This window comes from Cynocephalus volans, chromosome 8 (assembly GCF_027409185.1).
Source record: "Cynocephalus volans isolate mCynVol1 chromosome 8, mCynVol1.pri, whole genome shotgun sequence".
Taxonomy (NCBI): Eukaryota; Metazoa; Chordata; class Mammalia; order Dermoptera; family Cynocephalidae; genus Cynocephalus; species Cynocephalus volans.
The window spans coordinates 7,930,137-7,954,308 of record NC_084467.1 but is presented as its reverse complement, the minus strand read 5'-3'; the positions used below and the strand labels follow the sequence as shown (position 1 = coordinate 7,954,308).

At 35.1% G+C, this 24,172-nt stretch overlaps 1 protein-coding gene across 15 annotated transcripts in view; it reads right to left on the bottom strand.

The window, feature by feature from the left end:
* The window catches only part of KIF1B (kinesin family member 1B), a 133,954-nt gene that overhangs the window by 90,198 nt on the left and 19,584 nt on the right, over positions 1-24,172 (bottom strand). For all 15 annotated transcript variants that reach the window (XM_063106852.1, XM_063106851.1, XM_063106854.1 and 12 more), the window contains exons 3-7: positions 11,168-11,244; positions 9,767-9,946; positions 7,086-7,151; positions 2,054-2,232; positions 1,366-1,477 (exon numbers count right to left, since the gene is read on the bottom strand). In XM_063106852.1, coding sequence (XP_062962922.1) covers positions 1,366-1,477; positions 2,054-2,232; positions 7,086-7,151; positions 9,767-9,946; positions 11,168-11,244 — 614 coding nt within the window. The remainder of the gene's footprint in view (positions 1-1,365; positions 1,478-2,053; positions 2,233-7,085; positions 7,152-9,766; positions 9,947-11,167; positions 11,245-24,172) is intronic.

Genomic DNA, 24,172 nt, shown 5'->3' with positions numbered 1-24,172 from the left:
ACTGTATGATTCCGTTTATATAAAATTCTATAAAATGTAAATTAATATATAGTGATAAATGCTGAAATTGCCTGGGGATGGGGTGGAAGAAGGGATAGAGGGACATGAGGCAACTTTTCCAGGTAATAGAAATTCTCATTATCTGGACTGTGGTACTGGTTTCACAGGTGTATACACATGTCAAAATGATCAAATTTTACACTTTAAGTATGTGTAGTTTATTATATACTTCAGCATTATATACCTCAATAAAGTTGTTAGAAAAATAAAGCTTCAAGAATGTTTAGACAAAAGTATCCAAAATGGATTATCAAGAAAGCTATAGTTATGGGATTAACGTCATTAATTTTGCACATTTGACACTAGGGGAAAAGGGCAAAAATGCTTTCACAAAGAATGTTCCTTGGTATCACTCAGATAAATCCTAACTACCAAATAGGATTAATATTATAATCTTTGGCTAAACAAGTTATTTGATCAGCTATATAAGGAGTATATTTTTAAAAATAATTTCCAGTTAAAAACAAACAAAAGTCACCAAGTAAAAGGTGATTCTAGTTTTTACTGACAACGGATGGTATCATAAAGTACTCATTTTATTAGGCAAAGGATCTTTTGTAACTGCCAATAAATCTAACTTCAGATTTTAAAATGCAGTTGCATGCTACTTATCAATTTAGGCAGAGTAGAATTCAACATAAATTTTTTATTAACAAAAATAATATAATTAACATTTATTGAGTGCCTACTCTGTTCCAGACACTATTATATGCATTTAACTTACATTAATACTTAGCCCTTTTAACAACCCTATGAGGTTTGTTGCAAATGGGGAAAACGAGGCACGAAGACGTTAAGTAACTTCCCCATGGTAATATAGGTGAAAAGAGGCAAAGCCAAGTTCAAAGCAAGCAGTCTAATTCTAAAGTCTACAATATTTAACCACTATAGAAAATAAGAAATCAACAAGCAAAGATATCTGAAGAACATCAGAACTGTTGTGCAATTATTTATTTTCCAGGAATAAAACATCTCTTGCCTGCCTAATCATTTGCTTAAACACTTAATGTCACAGTAATGTTATCCTAGCTAAAAAAAAAAAAGAGAGAGAGAATACACACACCAAAGAAGGCTAATAAAGTAATAATTGAAAGGTTCCAGTCAAGAAAAAGAAACGGATTTTTCTCCCCAGAGAACTACTTAACTATCTTGCATTGAATGGTTTTTGAGATCCAAAATCTTAATTAGTTTTTTCTTAAGAAAAATGACAAGCAGAGGCTATAAAACACCCCCCTCCACAAAATGTAGAGGGTAGCAAAATCCCCATCCTTCATAACTCAAGCCCAAGGACTAAAGTTCTCCTACCTTCTCAGTGGAAAGGTTGGTCTCAGTATCATGTTTCTTCTGGGTGAAAACAATGGTAAACACGGCGTGGGAACGGCTACTTGTTTCATTCATGTTGGTAGCTGCCACTGTCCTAAGTAAACATAAAGATGACTGTGTGACAATGGAATTCTTAGATGAGAGTTAAAATGGAAAGCGGGCCCCACATTATAAGCATAACAATCACAAGTAATAGCCTTAAACTTATTCACAGATTGCAAGATTGTCACTTACACAATTGCTCCCAATACTGCCTTATTTGTGAGCCCACTCCAGTGGCATCCATCAGAATCATTTTTCATACTCCAGCTACCCCTTTAGAAACCACCGAAGCATTTAATTGTTATTCTTTACTAGGTGCTCATCTATTCCAGAATCATTGTCTACCATAGCTACATACAGACACGATGACTAACATTTTACCCTGACATGCTCAAAACCTAACAGTAAAACTTAAGTACTAATGAGTTTCAGCAGTGTATTGTTTTGATGAGAAGAAAGATACTTAATATGCTGATGCTCTCGCCTGTGCAGCATAGCCAAAAGACTGGAGGACTCCATAATTAAAGCAACTTTCATAGCTATAAATGTGGCCTCAAACCCATAACAGGGAATAAAGGGCCTCAAAATGTGCCAAAGATCTTTGTCATTAATCTATTTCCTACCATACCTGGCTTTGTTCCCAGCGTCCATGAGGTCAGCAATGTCTGTGTAGGAAGTGACTGCCAACTTTGACAGATCCTCCACATAGGGTCCAAGAAGTGGGTGTTCACGCACACGCAAATTACCCTTGTTTTTTGGATTCAGCAAGTCTCGTACTCTCTCACAGTAAATTTCCATGTAGCTCACCTAGGAACAAATTATTAAAGTGAATTAGAGCATGTGGGGGGAAAAATCACATACGCTAAAAAACGATTTTTTTAAGCTTTTATTAAAAGCTCTATGATTAGAGATCAGCAACCTTTACAAAGTGAAATACCATAGTTCTAGGCCCTTTTATTCTACTAACAGTCTGCACAGATACCACATTGCGTACATTAGAACTAGCCTTCTGACATTCTCAGGAAGGAAAAGGAGGTAAACAAATTATCCCTGGCCAATAGTGGCTGCTACTTGTCTTAGAAAAGATATTTTAGTACCAATTTATCACTTATCAATATTTTTTTAAATGTACACTGCTGTCAGTAATTAGAGTTTACAGTGGGGTTACTCCATGAGCTTGTAAATAAGATTTATATCCAAGTTAAAACCAAGGAACAATATCAACATTCCAGAGCAGGGAAGACAAAATAGACTCACCACACTGAGATTCTTTGAGATTGACCACATTGTTACTAACTATGGACAAGGTATCTGCAAGAACGGGTGAAGGCTGATCAGCATGGAAGCTGATGATGGCAGGACCTATCCAAGACTTGAGGGAAAAAGAGAAAGCCTCAGACAACAGGCTTGAATGAATCCTTGTTCCATCTACAGGTCTATTCCTATCACAGTGATGAATGCACTAGGCTATCATTTCTTAACCTGAGGCAATTAAACATTTAATTTATCTAATCGACTCACCTCTCTCTAATTCCATGCCCAACAAACAACTAACAGAGTTCCAATAGAGATCTGTATATAGAAAGACAACACACTAGTCTTGCAAATGTGAGTGGTCTGGTCTGGGTAATAGTTATTCCTCACTGGAAAGTAACAAAGCAACATGTTGGTTTCATAACAGCCAAATGAGCCTCACTGGAGTCTGACTTTGAAGGATGGTTTTGCTCCTGATGTATCAACAAAATCAGACTTCTAAGCAAACAAGGCTCTGAACTGGGGTAAATTCACCACAGTAGTCCACATTATGATGCTTCCCAGGAATCAGATCCTTCTGTATCACCGAGCTTTTCAAGATACAATATAACTCCTGCATTTTTCAACTTTAAATTTCTACAGATACATTTTCAGAGTCTCTGAAATGGAATCTTATCTCCATTTCTATTGCCTTTCTTCTTATTCAGTCTCTGGTCTGTGTTTTCATACTGTACTTTAAAATCAGTTAAAAAAAACTGAAAACCCTGAAATACAAAGCAATTGACCCATTATGACAGTAAAGCAACAGGACAACAAATATTCTTTCCGACAGCAAGTCATCCTAGAAAGTGAGATACTTCAATTATTCTTGTGTACTTTAATTTGTACCTACAACCCTGAACCCCAGGAAGATATTATATATTCTTGGAAAATGTGTCCCTTTTCACACAGGTATGAGACTAAGAGGATACAAATCACCTGGGTAAAGGTTAATGTGCTCTGTTCCTTATTCTCTAATTTTTGAATCCATCCAAAACCATCACTATTTCTTTGACTTCTGCACCATCAGTTTCAGACCCCACTTGGGGAGTTTATGATACTATTAAAGAAGATTGACAATAAATAACAAATATGAAAAATAGGTAATTTGTATTTAGAACATGATGAATACTATGGAAAAAAGAAAATAGAACAGAGCAAGGGAGATCAGGAGTGCTGGTGGTACAGAGCAAGTTGCTGTATTAAATAAGGTGGTCAACACGAATAGCCAAAGCAATTCTGAGCAAAAAAATTAAAGCTGGAGGTATAACACTACCTGACTTTAAACTATACTACAAAGCTATAATAACCCAAACAGCACGGTACTGGCATAAAAACAGACACACAGATCAATGGAATAGAATAGAGAATCCAGAAATCAACCCACACACCTACGGCCATCTGATCTTTGACAAAGGCACCAAGTCTACACTGGGGAAGAGACTGCCTCTTCAGCTAATGGTGCTGCAAAAACTGTTTATCCGTATGCAGGAGAATTAAACTAGACCCATACCTTTCACCATGTACCAAAATCAACTCAAAATGGATTAAAGAATTAAATATACACCCTGAAACAATAAAACTCCTTAAAGAAAACATACGGGAAACACTCCAGGAAGTAGGAGTGGGTACATACTTCATGAATACGACCCCCAAAGCACAGGCAACCAAAGGAAAAATAAGCAAATGGGATTATATCAAGCTGAAAAGATTCTGCACAGCAAAAGAAACAATTATTAGAGTTAAAAGACACCCAATAGAGTGGGAGAAAATATTTGCAAAATATACATCTGACAAAGGATTAATATACAGAATATATAAGGAACTCAAACAACTTTACAGCAAAAAAACAAGTAACCCAATTAAAAAATGGACAAAGGAGCTGAACAGGCATTTCTCAAAGGAAGATATACAAATGGCCAACAGACATATGAAAAAATGCTCAACATCACTCAGCATTCGGGAAATGCAAATCAAAACCACATTGAGATACCATCTCACTGCAGTTAGGATGGCCAATATCCAAGAGACTGAGAATGATAAATGCTGACGAGGTTGCAGAGAAAAAGGAACCCTCCTACACTGGTGGTGGCACTGCAAAATGGTGCAGCCTTTATGGAAAATAGTTCAGAAGTTCCTCAAACAATTACAGATAGATCTACCATATGACCCAGCTATTCCACTGCTGAGAATATACCCAGAGGAATGGAAATCATCATGTTGAAGGGATACCTGTACTCCAATGTTTATTGCAGCACTATTTACAATAGCCAAGAGTTGGAACCAGCCCAAATGTCCATCATCAGATAAGTGGATACGGAAAATGTGATATATCTACACAACAGAATTCTACTCAGCTATAAAAAAGAATGAAATACTACCATTTGCAGCAACATGGATGGACTTAGAAAAAATTACATTAAGTGACATAAGTCAGGCACAAAGAGAAATACCACATGTTCTCACTTATTTGTGGGAGCTAAAAATAAACAGGGCAGGGGAGAAGACACAACAACCACAATTCCTTGAACTTGTTAAGACAAATGAACAAAATAAAATAAAATTTACTAAATAAATAAATAAATAAGGTGGTCAAGGCAAGCCTCACTGAGAAGGTATGATTTGAGCAAAGACTTGGAGGTAAGAAACATAGTCAAAAAGACATCCAGGGGAAGAATATTTCAGACAAAAGGAAAGGCACATGAAAAGGCCCTGAGGCAGGAATGTTTCTGGTGTGTTCTAGATACAGCAAAAAAGCCAGTGTGGCTGGAGAAGAGTAAATAGAGAAACAAGTAGATGGTTAGAAAGGTCTCACAAGGGGCCGGCCTGTGGCTCACTTGGGAGAGTGTGGTGCTGATAACACCAAGGCCACGGGTTCAGATCCTATATAGGGATCGCCGGTTGGCTCACTGGCTGAGCACAGTGCACTGACAACACCAAGCCAAGGGTTGAGATCTCCTTACTGGTCATCTTTTTTTTTTTTTTTTTTTTTTTTTTAAAAAAAAAAAAAAAGGTCCCACAAATGTGGCAAGGAACTGCAGTATCAGCTAGGGATCTGCACTGTACTCCAAATAAGCCTGTGAACTCTGATTAATATGAAAGAAAATGGCATCTTTTATTATTTATGAGTTCAAAAACTCTATCATCTGGGGCCGGCCCGTGGCTCACTCGGTAGAGTGCGGTGCTGATAACACCAAGGCCCCGGGTTCGGATCCCATATAGGGATGGCTGGTTCGCTCACTGGCTGAGCGTGGTGCTGACAACACCAAGTCAAGGGTTAAGATCCCCTTACCGGTCATCTTTTAAAAAAAAAAAAAAAAAAAAAAAAAAAACTCTATCATCTGATTCAAAAAATAGTTATAGGATGAAACAAGATACTTAGAAAATTCATTTTAACACAAAATATTCTTAAAGCACCACATTCCTCTTCTAGTGTATGATAGTCACAAGGCAGAATTCTTTAAAATTTATAAATTTATGCAACACTTTATAGATTAAATAAATCTAGAGTTTACTTAAAAGGCAACTTAGTTTCTCAGAAGAACAGGCTCATGTTAACTGAACACATTAATAATTTCAGTTACTACAAAACAATACGGAAAATGTGTGTGTGTGTGTGTGTGTGTGTGTGTGTGTGTGTGTGTGTAACAGCTTCATAAAAGATATACAAAAAAGAAAGTATGTTTATTCAATAAACTAATGTGTATTAAGTAATTCTACAGACCTCTTCTTGAAAGAGCCAGAGTGAACACAGGATGCAGAATAATTTTCCAAACTAATAAGCAATTTTAGAGGGGGAAAATTTTTCTGATTATATATATTTTTAAAACCTATGCCTGTTAAAAATCATTATTAACAATATTGAGGGGAAAGAGTTCACAAAAATGAATAAGAAAACCTCTGGAATCCCAAAATACAAACAGATATATGCATAACTTATAACACATTCAAACACACTAATAATCAAAGAAATTAAAATTTACATAAGAGAAATTTTACCTTATCAAGTCAGCAAAGATTAAAAAATAAAAATACTAAATACTGGCAAGGACACAATCCCTCCTGGTGGGATTGAAAATCGATTACAGTTTTTCTTTCTAAAAGATCATTTAGCAATTCAAATTTATTATTTAACAAGCAAGATACATACAAAGGTAATAACTGAAAATAAATGCATAGACTAAGGAACAAATATTTAATTCCAATATTATCCATTATAACCAAAGCTTAGAAATAGCCTAACAGTACAAAACTGAGAGAATGGTTAAGTGATTTGTGTAGCAGAGTCATAATTTGGAGTCATTTAAAGTAATGTTTGAGGAAATGGAGTACAGAGGCCTCTCGTTTCAACCCATGGCTGTACTCACCTCCACAGAGTAAGACATTTCTTCATTACAGTTGTCATTGATTTTCTCAAATAGTTCTTCACATAACTAGGGAAGCAGAATGAGAGCAGCATGAATAACACAAATCAGAGAAGTACTAAGTTATCCATGAGTGCTAAATAAATTAGTAAGACCCCTTTCTCTTTCTCTCTAAAAACATTAATGTCATAAACACCAAAGTATGATTAATGCTTTGAATGAAATAAAAGGAAAACTTATAATACACTCTTCTTATCTAATTTTTATTCTCCCTCAACAATAGCACCTCAATATTGTCTCCTTAGAAGGAAAGCCATGTTTAGGGGAAGAGACAGAATTATGTCTCTCATAAAAAGAGTTATGTCACTGGCACATTTAATTTTTATAAATTTAACTCTTCATACTATACTAGAGTAACTGTGACTCTAATATCAGTACTATTGTAGCAGTAAAACTATTAAACTATATTTTACACACATTCATTACTTATATAAAATTTATTATATATTATTGGTTACTATATACATTACAAATTTATACATACATCTACAGAGAGAATTTATACTATTTCAGGGGGCAAATGAAAGTTTTTTTGCTTTTTTGTTTTGTTTTGTTTTGTTTTTGTGACTGGTAAGGGGATCACAACCCTTGGCTTGGTGTCGTCCGCACCGCGCTCAGCCAGTGAGCGCACTGGCCATCCCTATATAGGATCTGAACCCGCAGCCTCGGTGCTCCCAGCACCGCTGCACTCCCAGCGCTGCACTCTCCCGAGTGAGCCAGGGGGTCAGCCCCAAATTAAAGTATTTTTAAGAATAATTTTGACTCCATAAAATTTTCCCTGTACTGCTGTCTTAAGACTCCCACCCTTATGTGAGATGCTATTCTACTACACAATGGCATTTCTAACAGAAAATATTAATTTTTCTAGATCAGGAAAATTATAAACTTATTCCTTCCTACCCCTTGAATTTCTTATTTAAAATATGTGAAATTTTAATAAAATTAATAAAAATCCTACTAAGTTTTCATTTGCTATACCTTTAGTATTAAGGCAATCATACATTATAGTGACAATCATACATTTAGGCAATATACATTTCGCAAATGAACTATATGTTCGTGATTCTCTAGAAGTCTAAATAGAATTTAAAATTTATTACAAATGGCAGTTTGTGTGTTTGTAAATAATGGCAGTTTATAAATAATCGTCATCTTCTTTCTTATATAACCATGCTTTGGCAATAAAATAAAGCGCCCCAATTTCTACCAGAAAAGAGGTACTTATGTAATTATAATAACAAATTAAAGTTAAAAGGAAAGGAAGGAGAAACTAAGTGTCGTAATGGGATAAAACAAATATGGCTATTTAGCATGAGTTGGTATAATCTACAAACACTTATTTTATTGTTGAAGAAGTACTGTATTACACAATAGTAAAAGCAAAGACCACAGAACTAGCTTGCCTGCTTTTGTATCTTGGCTCTGGCACTTACTTGGGCAGCTGACATAACCTCTTTGTGCCTCAGTTTCCTCAGCTATAAAATGGGGATAACAAAAGCCCCTACCTCTTAGGGTCATGAGGAGGATCAGATGAGCAATTATTTGTAAAGCACTTAGACCTATGCTTGGCAATACGGAGTGCTATATTATGTTTTCTCTAATTAGTATAATAATTATTGCTATTGCTATATACAAAGAGCGTAATTCCCAAATACATGTCTTAATATAAACATATATTAACAGAAAAAAAGTATGCTAGTATGTTCAGTGCTTCCTAAAAATTTCCTATTCTTACTAGTAATTAAGCATTTCAATTATACAGCTGAATTTAAAATTATAGTCCAATAATCCAGTAGAAAAAGCAGCTACCTTGTATTTTATTCTCAGAATATAGAGATGGTAGTGTCAGGCCTATAGTAAAAGAGCACTTTAAAATTAACCCCAAATATCATTAATAAAAGAAAACAACGGTCTTTTTATTAAAAAATGAAGTTCCTTCTAAATACTTTTCTCAGAACTCTTCTCCATTCCTAAACAAAAGATCAAAAGAAATAATATTAACTGCTCTTAAAAAAAAGAAATCTCAGAGCTGGCTGGTTTGCTCAGTCAGTTAGAGCACAGCCTTGCAACACCAAGGTAAAGGGTCAGAATCCCCATGTTGGCCAGCTGCCGAAAGAAAAATAGGAAAAAAAAAAAGAAATCTCAGGCTGTTCAAAGTCTAAAGTAATAGTATTTAATTAATAAGATAAAATGAAAATATCTCTGAATAAGGCCATCAAAAAACAAAAATAATCACATTCACTAGAGAAAATCTGTATATATATATATTTGGAATTTGAAAAAAATCAGATCAATAACATTCACTGGGTGTCCACAGGATGCAGAACAGAGCTTTAAAAAGCTGGTAGCCCTTTTCAAAAGGCAAAACAATACGGCATTGGATACATGGCAAAATCTTTACAGAACATTAACTTTCCCACCTTTAAAGACAGACATGTGTAACATGTCAATCTTTTCTACTCAACCGTAAGCTCCTCTGAGGGAAAGGGGCAGTTTGTTCATCTTTGTGCCTTGCATAAAATAATTCCTGAATAAATGTTGCCAAATAAAAATAACAGTTAAAGCAATTTAAGACTAAGAGTAATGATGAACAGAGGGGGTTTTTTTGTTGTTTTGATTTTTACCTGTGGAATAATGCCAGCCTGGCTTTCTTCTTGTTTACCCATCATTGTATAAGATTTCCCAGCACCGGTCTGTCCATAGGCAAAAATACAAACATTATATCCCTCAAAGGCATGTAAGAGCATTTCCTTTCCTATGTCATTGTACACCCGGTTTTGAGATGCAAAACAGGGATCTTCTGGCTGTAAAGATTAAAAGGAGAAATAAAAGGCATTTTATTCATGTTCTTTTCTATATTTATTTGATTGCTTCCAAATAAAAAGTGTTTGGAATCAGAAGAGTCACCTAAAATACACGATACATGTTTTAAGTCTCCCCTACATATAGTTTATTTTTCTCATTAAACACACACACACTCTCTCTCTTTCTCTCTCTCTCTCTCTCTCTTAGAGTCATCCGGGTCAGCCATACATAAAAATATCTATATGAAATTATCTGGCATGATTACATTTCATTTTCCATAACCTTAAAAGTAATCACTATTCCATTCACAGGGAGCTCCAAGAAAATTCTTTTCAGTAGAAAAGGGGAATAAAAGATCAAAGATAACATCCACATATAAAAAATACTTCTTTGAACTCACTCCAGCTAGTGTGGCTATTTCTCAAAAAACACAGTTTTCAGTGATGAATGTTACCAATGCCTTTTACACACCCTTCCCTTGGCAATTAGGCTTTGTCAGTAGTTAAAAATATCTCCTATTCCCCAACACAAAACAGGAAAAATAAAAACAAAAATGCATAATAAAGAGATGGATGATTCAGTAGCAAACTCTAATTTGTGAACAATCCCTAGAAGCCAGCAAGATTTGGGATTCTATACTGCATAAGGATACCGTGAAGGGCCCTACTCCCCATTTTCCTAGACGTTGGTAATCTTTTGTTTTCCTTGTGGACATTGAAGCTCTTTCAAAATGTTTAAAACCTGCATTGTCCTACTATAATTTTTAAAAAAGTAATAATTTCACCATTCCAATCTTATCAGCCATTCCCTCAAAATTTAACTTCAAATTAACATATTAAGCAATCTTTAATTTGTTGCTTTGTAAGATCTGTAAGTACAATAATATTCATAATCAGAATCCTCAGAAACTGATAAATAAATCTTCAAAGGATGTCAAAATCAGACTAAATTAGGTTCAGTATAAATTTAGCGTAAACTAAATCAGTTTTATATGTATGTATATGTGTGTGTGAGTGTGCATGAACTTTCCATCAACCAAAAAACTTTTTTAACAAAAAGATTTTATTCTTCAGACAGTATTCACTATATCAAAACAGGAACTCATGCTAGACCACATTTACAAAATAAAACATGGTCCTGCTTTGGCTCAGAGAAAAGACAAATAGAAAAGGAAAGGAGAGGCAGGAGATGGCAGCACGCTGCACCACAAGTACACTCACCGAGGTGTGAGACCAGTAGGAGTAGTCGAAGCTGAAGGACTTTGGAGCTTCCTTTGGGTTCTTTGGGTTAATAATACCTAAAGGACGAAAATGTTTAATTTTGTAAGTCACTCAGTTACACATTCTTTAGTTCAACGTGATGTAACAATGTATATACAAAACATCCAAATCAGTAAATTCATACCACTGAATCTGAATAGGGCAATCAAAAAACAAAAAAATCACATTTTAAGAGGTAATTTATATATAGAACTTGAAAAAAATCATACCAACAACATTCATGTGGTGTTACTAGTATTCAGAACAGAGCCTGGTACATAGTAGATGCTTAGTAAATACTTTGTGACTGAATGTTTATTCTCCCTAGGTAAGTTAACAGCCAAAATTTGGAAATGGGCCACATTACTATTTCAAGGCCCCTCATAAGGCTTGAAATATTTCAACACATCAGACACAAAAATTAGAAAATTACTGAATCAATCCAATCACTATTTGAAACCTTTTTTAAAGATCTTACTATCTACTTCAGAAAAGCACTTGGTAATGAATCAAGCTTTCATGGCAAAGACAGTCTTATTTCTAAAATCCACAGTTAACAATAATAAATATATGTTACTACATATAGATGTATATATGTGTATGTGCATATACAGTGGAATCACACAGACTACTAAATCACCTACAGAATGTTATAAACAGCAAAATTACTTTTTTACTAAAAAGCATGAAGTCTCACTGCCTATATTAAAAGTGATTTCTCATGTAATTAATCCAGTCAGTTCAGGGACTGACTGTGAATGTTAACGCTTCATCTCTCTTCCTTACTCATACACACAAAGCTTTAACTCCTCATATTTCACATAGAACAGAATCTTTATAACATGTGGTCATGAAATCTCCTCAAAGACTGGACATCTCAACTAATCCACGTCTCTAAGCCAGGGCCACATCCCAGGCTATCTGTGAGATCAGGATTAAAAAATAAATCTGTCTCGGCAGCTGCTGCTCAGGACACAAATAGCAACAGTTGCTATGGTGCCTAGTTCTCTCTCTTGCTGGATTCCACTGGGTATGGCCACACACACACTTATGTTCCAACCTCAAATGCTGACAGAGTATTAATAAGGCTCACACTGTGCATAATCATGTGACAAGGAGACATGGTTCTAGAAAGAACATCTCCCTACACACACACACACACACACAGATGGTAATCTAAGCAAAGAAGTACACTTCTAACCACAAGGTACTACATACGAGACTTAAATAGCCAACATTCACAGAACACTTACTCCAAACTGTAAGTACTGTCTGTCTATCAATCTATTTAATGCTCCTAACCACTCAATGAGGCAGATGTTTTATTATCCCCATCTTACAGATAAAGAAACCATCACAGAGAGGTTAAATAACCTTCCCAAGGCTACAGAGCTAGCTAGTGGCGAATACAGAATGTGAATTTAGAGAGTCTGGTTCCAGAGCTCACACTCTTAGCCAAAACACCATCCATTAAATGCTTATTCCCTACATGCAGGGTTGCCAAGGCAAACCGCAGAAAGGCATTCCTATATATATGAATATGCACATATTTATGAATATGGCCACCCCCCTAAAATTATACCACAGTTATTGTTTAAAACTCTTCATTCATTTAAAACTGGGAACTACGAAGATTATAGTGGCTAAGAGATGCAAGACCACAAAAACTCTAGCAAGAAAAAGGAAATTAGCATCAGGCTGCATGAGCCAGTTTCTAGGTTTCAGTGGCTCAGCAAGAGCAACACTGATGTGACTCGGGGCACGCCCTCTGAAGCAGTCTTCACCACTCAATAACATGGTTACAATAAACACTTCTAGCCTCCAGAAAATCTGATATCATAAAACTTGTAAGCCATATTTCATTCAGCCTTTTAGCTACCAATTCTGCCAACAACTTAAGAAAGGACTAGTTCTCAGATCCTACTCCTTTGTTCTCTTTTCCCCAGTAAAGAAAAACTACACCAATGAGTTAACTTCTTGATTCACATGAAATCCTTTTCCTCTTCCTCAATATTCCCTACTCCCAGATCTTTCAAGCTTCTGAAACTAATAAATTTTCCTAAGTTACACCTTCAGAACCAAGCTGCTTTTTAAATTACTGCCTCTAGCAACAAAAGCATTTTTTAAATGTTTAAAATAAGTAAATCAAAACACAAATTTACACAGCTATTTATACAATAGTTTTGTCATACAAGATTAAATTTACACACAGATTTCAATTCCTCCTTCAAAAATAAATATATATGTGATACTTTAGAACAATGCAAAAATTCAATATTGTTGTTACCTCTTTCAGGGAGGCTTCAGAAGGCAGTGTTAATTTCTATATCTTGTTATATATCTATACCTATAGCATTTCTTATTTTACTCTTTATATTTACATATACATTGTATTATCCTGCATATATGATATAATAAAAACATTTAAAAAATCGAACTTGCAAATTAAAAAGATTCTCATAAGGATAAAATATTAATGATAGCACTTGAGCTCATCAGAATTCTCTAAAGCCCATAAACTCCACTATTACTCCCATGGACAATGAATTCGTGTTTTCAAATATGCCAAAGGACTTTTCTTTCTGAATTAATAATGGCTGAGATCTAACTCACTTCCTTTAACCCAACTAAGAAAGAAACTGAATGTTTGCAAACATTAAAGTGGGGGTGGGGTAGAGGGTGGGGTATAGAATAGAAAGAACATAAGATTTGGAATAAAGGTCCAGCATCAGTACCTACATATCGATATCTTGTAATATTTTAAACATATAAAGAAATATTATATTCAGATTTTTTTGTAACATTGGGTATTATATTGCTTTTGCATTCTCTCTAAAATTGAAATATCTAGTTCATAGAATTAAATGTGTAAAGCACTACACAAATGTTAATTTTCAAAAAGAAAAAGGGCATTTTTACCCTGTTTTAGACGCTCTCAATATTTGGTGGGCTTAATAACAATATTTAATGGTCTTTACACCAAAGCAAGAAAAGCTCATTAACTAATAAAGTAAACAAAAGCATAATATAAGATTTCTATTTCTTGGCAAGAGTAAAGTACTACACTCAGGTCCCTTGTTACATGCAATCTCTGGTGCTCCTACCACATCATAAATCCCATAAGTACATGGATCATGTCTTATGGGTCCTCTACACCTTCCCATACCAAACAGGTAGTCAGATGATTATTTTCCATATGTCATGTACAATTTTAGTTTGATTAAATCCTATACCACTTTCAGGAACACAGAAAGAAAAACCAAAACAGTGCATACCTGTGCAACATATACATAAATTACCAGTAGATTTTATCAACTTTCACTGAAAGAATAGAAACAAAATTGCATTACTGAAAGACTGAGCAATAATTAACACACTGGTTCTTGTATCAAGGTCAACTGAGCTAAAATACAGTGTGTAGGACTTCTAATTAGTTTCTCAGAAAGCATACACATAATGGAATTATAGTAACTAATGAATACATTCAACATATAAACCATATTTTTGCCAACATAAAAGCTGTTAAAAATGTAGCATCTACCCCCAGGGTCATGTGTCATCAGTACGTAGGCTTTGTCTGGGACAAATCACCACTTTTCCTGCAAAGAGTAGATTCCTGGCATATTTTTGAGGAGTTAGAACACAACTCTATTTTAAGCACTGTAGACTTAAAATTGCTTTATATCCTGTAAAACCTCCTTTTCATGCCATTTTTCAAGGACCCTTTTATACTTCCTGTGCCTGAGGCCACCTCTCCAATCAAGATTTCTTTGGATACACAGTATACCCCAGACCTGGACCTACCCCCAATAAGCCACTTTTCACAGATGATCTGGGAGTCATCTTTGACTTTCTTCTCTCGCCCTACACATCTGATCTATCTTCTCAGTTCTACTTTCAAAATATATCCAGGATCCCACAGCTTCTCACACCACCATCATTACCAGCTTGGTCTATGCCACCACCTCTCTCACTTAGATGACTGCAATACCTCCTGACTGGAGGCTGGAGGCTAGACTGGAGGAACGCATGAGTAGAAGTATGGAGACCAATTACACTGAACACATCAACCACTACACAATGTTTGGGAACTCTGCTGGCCATCTGTATAATAAAATGACTCCCATGAGAACTGCATCTGGCATCAGAAATCCATGAGTCCCCGTATGTGGTATTTGTGGGGGAGGGAAGGGATAAGGATCCATTCCTACATCAAAAGCATTGTGTCCCTTGATCCAAGACTAAACTTTTTCCTACAATTTGATCCAACATTCAATGATCAAATCGTAAGTTGTCCTAAAAAAATATTTCTAGAAGACATTTTCAAAGATTTTACCAATGAAGGAAGTAGAATACTGTAGAGGATTTAAACTGATCACACCTTGATTATCCAATATTATCCTAGGTCCATCTATAACTTGGCATGTAATAAATTCTGTAAGCCTCAATTTTTCTGTAAAATGGGTACAATAATAATAGTGTGCCTAACTTTATAGAATTGTTGTGAGGATTAATGACTACTCCATGTCAAGTTTTAGCTCAGGGCCTACCACAAAGTAAATGTTCAAAATATTCTTTCATTTAGCAAATATTTGAGTGTCTACCATGTCCCCCAGACCTGCAGATATCCAATGAAAATAAGTCCTTGTCCTCATGGAGCTTATAGTTCAGTGAGGGAGTCAGATAATAACTAATAAAAGTAGTATAAGATCAAAATAAATAAATAAATAAATAAAGCAGGGTTAGAAAATAAAAGATGAGAGTGGAAGTAGCAGAGGTGGCTATTTTAGATAAGAGTGGGTAGGATGCCACCTCTTAGGAGGTAATAGTTGAGCAGAGATCTGAATGAAGTTTAAGGAACCGCAAAACCAACAATGATGAGGTGTGAGATTAGATAACTAGCCAGAGGACAAATTTTGTGGGGTTTTATAGCCAAGTTGACAATTTCTAGTTGTATTCTAAAAGTGATAGGAAGCCAATGAAGAATTTAAAGCAGAGGCGTGACATGATCTGATTTATGTTTCCAAAATACAACTGGCCACTGCATGGCAACAAGGGCAAAAGCAAATATGAAGCTATTGCAGTACAGATTTTGACTAGAGTAGAAATGGTAAAAAGTAATTAGATTCAGGATATGTTGTGAAGGCAAAGACAATAGGACTTACTGATGGATTGCATATGGCCTATAAGAAAAAGAAAGTAAGTGTGACTCCAATATTTTTGGTCTGAAAGAATGGGTAAAAATGAAGTGAAGGAGCCACTTTGGGTAAGCAGGGAGGGGGAAATAAGTTCTGTTTAGGACACGTTGAGTTTGAGATGCTTCTTAGGCCTCCAGGTAGAGTTAAGTTGGCAGCTGGGTAGACAAGTCTAGACTTCTACAGAGACATCTAAGCTGGAGAAATTAATTTGGAAATAATCATCATCTCAATGACATTTAAAGCCTTGGGACTGGCTGGAAGGTTAGTTCAGTTGGTTAGAACACCACCTTGTAACACCATGGTCAAGGATTCAGATCCCTATAGTGGCCAGCCACAAAAACAAAATAAAATAAAGTCTTAGGACTGGATGAAATCACTTAGGGGGTCTGTCTCCTCTGGAGACAAAGATGTGAGTGAGGATAAGAGCCTGGTACACTTTTAACCTGAGGAGGTAAGGAATAACTGAGAAAGGAAGGCAGGAAGGAAGGAAGGCAGGAAGGAAGGAAGGCAGGAAGGAAGGCAGGCAGGAAGGAAGGAAGGCAATCAGGAGAGCATAGGGTACTAATAGCCAAGAGACGGAAATACTTCAAGGAGGCAATCAAACTATGTTTCCTACCATTATTATAATGATTATTATCATAACCATTTTCAGGACTCCCTAGAAGAATGAGTCTTTGTTCAGGCTATCGCCTGATTCCAATAACTCACTCTGCTTACTCTCACCTCTGTGCCTTGGCTCCCAGTCACCATCCAAATCCCATCGGTTTCAAGGCCACTTTCCTGAGTCCTCTTACATAAGTCTGGAAGGCAGCCTCTGCATCTAAGGCTTGAATGTATCTTTTCCCAAGTCCAAAGTGAAGATGATCCGCTGTTTATCCTCTCCATACAACTTTCGCCTTTTGTCTTCAAACTTTTTATTCCTCATACTGTAGCTAATTCATATTAGAGAAGAGCAGGATAACATCATTTCCGTAACGGCTGACATGAAGTCCCTTATCCAAAATAAATGTGAATGCCTTCAAAATGATGATCACAAAATGTTTCAAAGGTCTTAGTTTATTGATGAATTACAATGAACTATCTCCTTCTTCTTTCTGGAGTTGCTTCAAGTGGAAGTTAGCCTTACAAAGTCTGTTAAAGCCCCCATTTTATCCCTTTTCTCCTTGCCTTCTTTCCAACTTTCTTACTTCAGCATAAAGATGCAGAAATAATGTTTTAATTACTGAGCCCTAGAAAATAAGGGAGTCAAAACAAGATTTGTACTTAAAAGCCTTTTTATTCTCCAGAATAAATTCGTTTTATCTAATATCTCAAAGTCTCTATGTAGCAATTATACTGTTGTTGGCAAATTACTAAAGATTTTGTCTGCAACTATAATTATCATATCAGTGCAGCAACACTGTAACTTTGTATTAATCTTTCTAACACAGCATGTTTTGGGCTTGTTAAAAATCCCAGTGACATCTTCAGTACAACCTTCCTCTTCCAAAAGCCTCCTATATCAAAAATTAAGAAAAATGGCACACAATAAAAATATTTTGTACACCACTTATATTTTAAAACCATAAAACCAAAACCCATGGGTAGCCCCCTCTCCTCTTCACAGTAATATATTTCTGGAAATATATTAAAATAGTATAAAGCATATTGCCATAAAGCAGATTTAAGCAAAAGACCTACAATCATAATGTTCTTTAATCATTTAAAACAATAATCTTAAGATTCCTAATCTTATAAAACAGGCATAAATACACTACATGTGCTCATCATATACTCAATCTCAGAGTATTAAAAAATATACTGTAGAAAAAAAAAACTCTTAAGTGTCACAGTGTGATTGCTCTGATATAAAACATGTTTGTTATAATACACAGTAAATAAACTCTCAATCAACAACAATGCTGCTTTTCCTAAGCAAATTTTGAATGACTTTAAAGGAAAATGATTTGGAAGACCTAGATCTCACTCAATATAAGTGGCCCAAAGATGTCTGAACGGATAATTATGCCCCCCCCCCTTTTTCATGATTTCCCTCCATCAAGAAGAGACATCAAAATAAATTTTAATCTAACCGTTAAATTAGACACAGACATTAAGTATTTCTGCACAGAATAGTAAAACTTGAATATTTTGAGGAGTGATATGTAGAGCACAGAGGTTAAGAGTGAGGGCTCTGAAGCCAAACACCTGAGTTCATTTTCTAGCTCTCCCAATTTCTAGATGTGTACGTGAGCCCTGGCAAGTTAGCCAATACCTCTTAGCCTCAATTCCTTCATCTGTGAAATGGGGAAAATATGAGTACCTGCCAGAGGATTATTGTGAGGATTCAATGAATTAAATCTGTAAGTGCCTAATTGTAACTGGCACAGCTTAAGTGTTGTTGTTGTCAATTACTAATCATGATATTTTCCCCCACTAAACGGCAATTTAAAAAGTAAAGGTTTTTGGTTTTCCCTTCAACCATTTCGCCCCCTCAAGTCTACTCATGGTAACGAACCTCTCTGGTACCAAATAAGAACAACGTAGCGGGGAAACAATAAGTGTAGTTAAATCATTTCCTTGCTGTGTTGCTTCTAATTCTGGCCCTACAGTTCTCTGTTCTGCCAAAACAAAAAGGGCTTCTCAAATATTCCCTACCTTTCCCAGCCTCGCCCTTCAATTATTTAGATGCTTTCCTAATAGTCATCACACTGCTTTGATTATCTATCTCTGTCTAAGACTAGAGCAAAAATTCTCAAGGCTTGGTGGCCGTGAGGACTATGCTAGCCGAATAACAAAAACCTAACTTCAGGCTGTCTGGTTAGCTCACTTGGTTAGAGTGTAGTGTTGGTAACACCAAGGTCAAAGGTTTGGATCCCCTTACCTGCCAGCTGCCAAAAAAAAAAGTAAAATTTAAAAAAAGCAAACCACAAAAACCTAATTTCATATTTCTTATTCCTACCACCCACATGTACACAGCATCCATCTCTAAACAATATAACTAAGAACAGTTTTTAGCCTATATAATGTGCACTCCTTGATACACTACCAAAAATTAAATCTATGAATGCCGACTTTGCCTAACATAGGACTGGAAGTAGTGGTCCCTTTAACTGCACTCTGGACTTTGCTAGCTCCCGTTACAGCTTTTCATACTTCACTGGGCAACTACCAAAAGTAATCAGCACCATGTTATTGGCACAGACTTTTAAAAATGAACTCTAGAACATCTCTTGAGAGTTGCAAAGAAGGCACTAATAAAAAAAATGAAAAAAACTGGGCATAGTTGCTTTCTCTTATGAGAAGTCAACAAATGCATATATAAATGCCGCACAGATTTTAATTAAGGCGGCCTTAAAATGCTAGAACTGTAAGATACAAAGTAGCAAAAAGAGGACTGAGTTTCCTACAAAAAGATTTTATCCAGTCATCACTTTTAGCTGTTTTGGTATGAAAACAATTGATTTGGTAGTTGAAGAAGTTTAATTTACATGATGTAATAAAAACACATTTCAAATACACAATAGCAAAAGCCCCCTTCGACCTCATGATAGGTTCAATTATTTCTGCCTTTAAATTTACATTCCCACGGAACATAACAATTTAGGTTTTAAAACTAACCACAAAAAGCAACTTAAATAATTCTTCAAATACCATCCTATACAGTACACATGATTTCACTTGATCCTCACAAAAACCCTTGGATAGAAGGCTGGGTAGGCATTAGCAATATTTCCATTTAATAAATGAAGAACCTAAGGCTCAAGTGTCTGATATAGAGGATGAATTAAAGTACAGTTCATAAATACAATAGAATACTATATAGCTACTGAAATCATGTTCGTTGAAGAATATTTAAGAAATGGGGAAATGTGCCCAATAGACTATGAAGTGACAGATCAGGGAGGCTATAATGGTTTGATGACCTGAGAAAGGCAGTCACTGCACAAACTTTAGCTTTTACTCTGACTGAAAAGGGAACCATTTCAGAATTTTGAGCAAAAAAATAGTTAAATGTCCATTCTAAAAGGTTCATTCTAGCTGCTCTGTTGAGAACAGACTGCTGGAGACAAGAGTAGATGCAAGAAGACCTGGTAAGAGGTTACTGCAGGTGGTGGCAGTGGAGGTGGTGAAAAGTGGTCAGATACTGGGTATCTTCTGTGGCACAGCCCACAGGACTTTCTGATGGGTTGGACAGAATATGAGAGAGAGAGAGAAGTCAAGTCAAGGATGGTTACATGATTTTTTCCTTGGGCAACAATAAAGACAGAGCTGTCATTAACTGAGTTGAGGGAGAACACAGGGTAGCAGGGTTTTAAGAGGATGTATCAGGAATTCGGTTTTGGACATGCTGAGTTTAAAATATTTATTAGACATGCAGGTAGAGATGCCAGGTAGACAGCTGCATAAATTGCCTTCTAAAAGCAATTCCTTCCCCACCCATCCATGGCTTACATTCTACTTCACAGCAGTCCTATGAAATGGTTTTAAGGCTCAACTGTCTTATAATGTGGGATTAGCTAAATAAAGCATAGTTCATAAATACAACAGAATACTATAAAGCCACTAAAATCATGTTTTTGAAGAATACTTAAGAATGTGTTCAATAAATTAATAAATTTAATTAATTATAATAGTGTATTTTCTATACACCATTAATTTAATTAACATACACCATTAATTTAATTAACATGTAACATTAATTAAATCACAATATATATATCAATATATTAATTAATTGTATTGTTATATTATATCATAATATTAATATATTATGATAATATTAATCATTGTATTATATATTAATATACTACATAAATTATTAATATATTAATATTAATATATAATAGTGTATTTTCTATATACTAGATACCTATATATAATAGGTATCTTTCTTAATTTACAAGCTTTGTGCTCAGATAAAAAGGAAAAAAAAGAATTTTTTTCTGTATGGACATTCAGGTCTTATTCTACATTCATTGACTCATCCATTCATTCACTGAACGCTTACTAAAATAACAGGTGCTAGGCTAGGTACTAAAACAAGACAGACATGGTCCCTACCCTCACAGTTAACCCTCCCTATTAGAAAGAGACAAACATCTAAAACATCCTATTATAATAAACTGGGATATAACTGTAAGAATGTTATATGCATTAAGACATGAATAATAAAGAACTAGAACAAGATGATACGAAATACATTATTGAAAGACAGCACTCATTTGGAGAGGTCACTTCTATTGCTAACAGACATTAATGAATGATACAAAAAATAGTTTACAAAAAATAGTTAACCTCAATTTGTCCCTAAGGTAAAAATAAGCTGGAAGACTTAACCAGGGTCAACCTTTGGATTAACTGTGATGATATAATCTATTTAAGAATGAACTACACACAAATTTTTTAATCAAATACATTCACTCCATCCTTGTATTGATTTGTCAAATGTTATTAAAAGTAACAAACATATCACAAGAAGAACACAATATTTAACGTAATTTCCATAATATTTTCTAGCCATCCAAGTCTGTGCAATCCCCTTTCTGCACTTTGGGCTCTGTTTGAGATGGTGCATCTAGATCACTATGGAATTTAAAATGGTTCAATATCTAGAAACACTGGATATTAAAACCTATAACTACACTTTTAAAAAACTCTCTATAACATAAAAAATAACCACTAGACATACTTCCCCTTTAAACACCTGTAAAAAAAATTATTTTGAAATGTGAATATATTTTTGATCGAGTAATCCCTATCTATGTATTTTTGCTCAGGAAATGTATGTAAACATTTCTCTTCAAAAATGTTTATCACAGTGTTACATGAAATAGAAGGGAAAAAACCCAACAAAACTAGTTGAGTAATTGTGATATGCCCATATTATAGAATTTTATATAGTCACTAAAAGTCATGTAAAAAAGTAATTACATTAAAATATTAGAAAATGAAAAAAGCAAGCTAAAAATAGTACATATATTATAACCCAATTATGTAAAAAAAATGTATTATGTCTGGAGGTACAAAGAAAAGATTAGAGGAATATACATAAAGAAGTTAATGGTAGTTCTCTCTGAGTGGCAAGATTAGAAATGATTTTGTTTTGTGCTTTTGGTGTTTTCCAATTTTTCAATTGCTTTTGTTTTCGGAATAAAAGGCATTACATGCTAGCTTTAAATTTTGGAACTGACTGGTTTATATCATTTATGGATAGACTGAATAAATATGTTCAAGAAATTGTTCTGAAACAAAAGGCAAGGACAGGAAGAACCTGTGCCATGACAGCCAACAAATTACTTTTCATTTGTGTTTATTAACTAAAAGTATTTATACATAAAGATCAATGGAGTAAAACTCCTACCAGGGAAAATACCAGAAGATAACTCTTCAGCAAGAGTTAGAGAAGTTGTCAGTATCTCCAAAGAATGGTAATTATGCTATTACTGTATTTACTACAAAAAATTGGAACACCTCAAACAAGAGACTCCTGAGATGCCAAACCTCATTTTGTTCTATTTCAAAAGCACCAAAACAAATAATTGTTCAATAGATATTTAAAGGTAATAGTTACTAATTCAGAAGAAAAATTATATATAGCAAATGACAACAGAAAAGTAAAGCAAATTCAATTTGTTGAACAACTATTATTATCAGCACTTTGTCCAACACTCCAACTCTTAACTAAAGCAGTGAGAAGGACACTTACAGCCAGATGAAAGAACCACTGAAGAAAAAATAAACATGCTACTTGTTCTAATTTGCTGAGAAATGGATAAATACCCAAGAGAATTACAGAATAGTTCTTTCCCCTGATTATCAACTTCAGTATTTTCCTAATATAAAGAAAACAATGACAAGAGACATGGGGCAAGTACTGGAGCAAAATGATAATTAAGTCAAAAGAACACTCTTGTTCAATGAAGCAACCAGAAGATGCATCATCTTCAGTTGCTCTCAATATAGTGCTATAAATACAAGCTCCACAGCAGTCACTAGTGAAAAATTGCAAGATATGCAAAAAAAAAAAAAAACCAAACATGGTTTCAACACAAACAAGCCATTAAACTTTATTCATAGAATCTTTAGACAGGCCTATGCTAAAGAAAGGTGACCTTGAGGACCACAGTCTTCCCCAACCCTGATAATGCTGAGGGACTATGCCATCAGTTTCAGCCAATGTATCTGAAGGAAGAGAAAGCCATTGACAGTGTGAGACCCAGACCTTCCCTCTATTGTTTTTTTCTGGAACAAGCCATTCCAAATTGCTTTCAATCGACTGCAGTGGAGTAAATGTAGCATCATTTCAGAGACACCTTCATTCCCCACCTGTCCCTCCTCCAAACACACACACACACCCTTTGTTACTTTAGCTCCAAGTTCTGATCACTGGAAAAGCATTGTATTTCAAAATGTAAAAGAAGTTTAATGACACTGGACTCAACCTGATTTCAACAGAGTTTACTGAAGTCTTCTTATGCTGTATAAAGCCTCTTTATCTTCTAGTTGCTTACCTTCTTACATTAGTGACTGAATGAGAGTAATTTAATCAATGTGGCCATGTAACTTAAAAAGTAAAGATTACTCTTTTTGGAAAAGGATGGAGTAAAAAAGTGCTAGAAGGTTTCAGAAAGAGCAGGACTTGTGCCTGTGATATGATATGCTCTGTTCCCGGCATGGACAGGCGTGGGTATTCAACATCTCTATTTGCAGGATTAAGACTTTTAAATATTTAGTAGTTACACAGTAAATATATTTACAAAATATATGTTGAGTATAAACATTAACA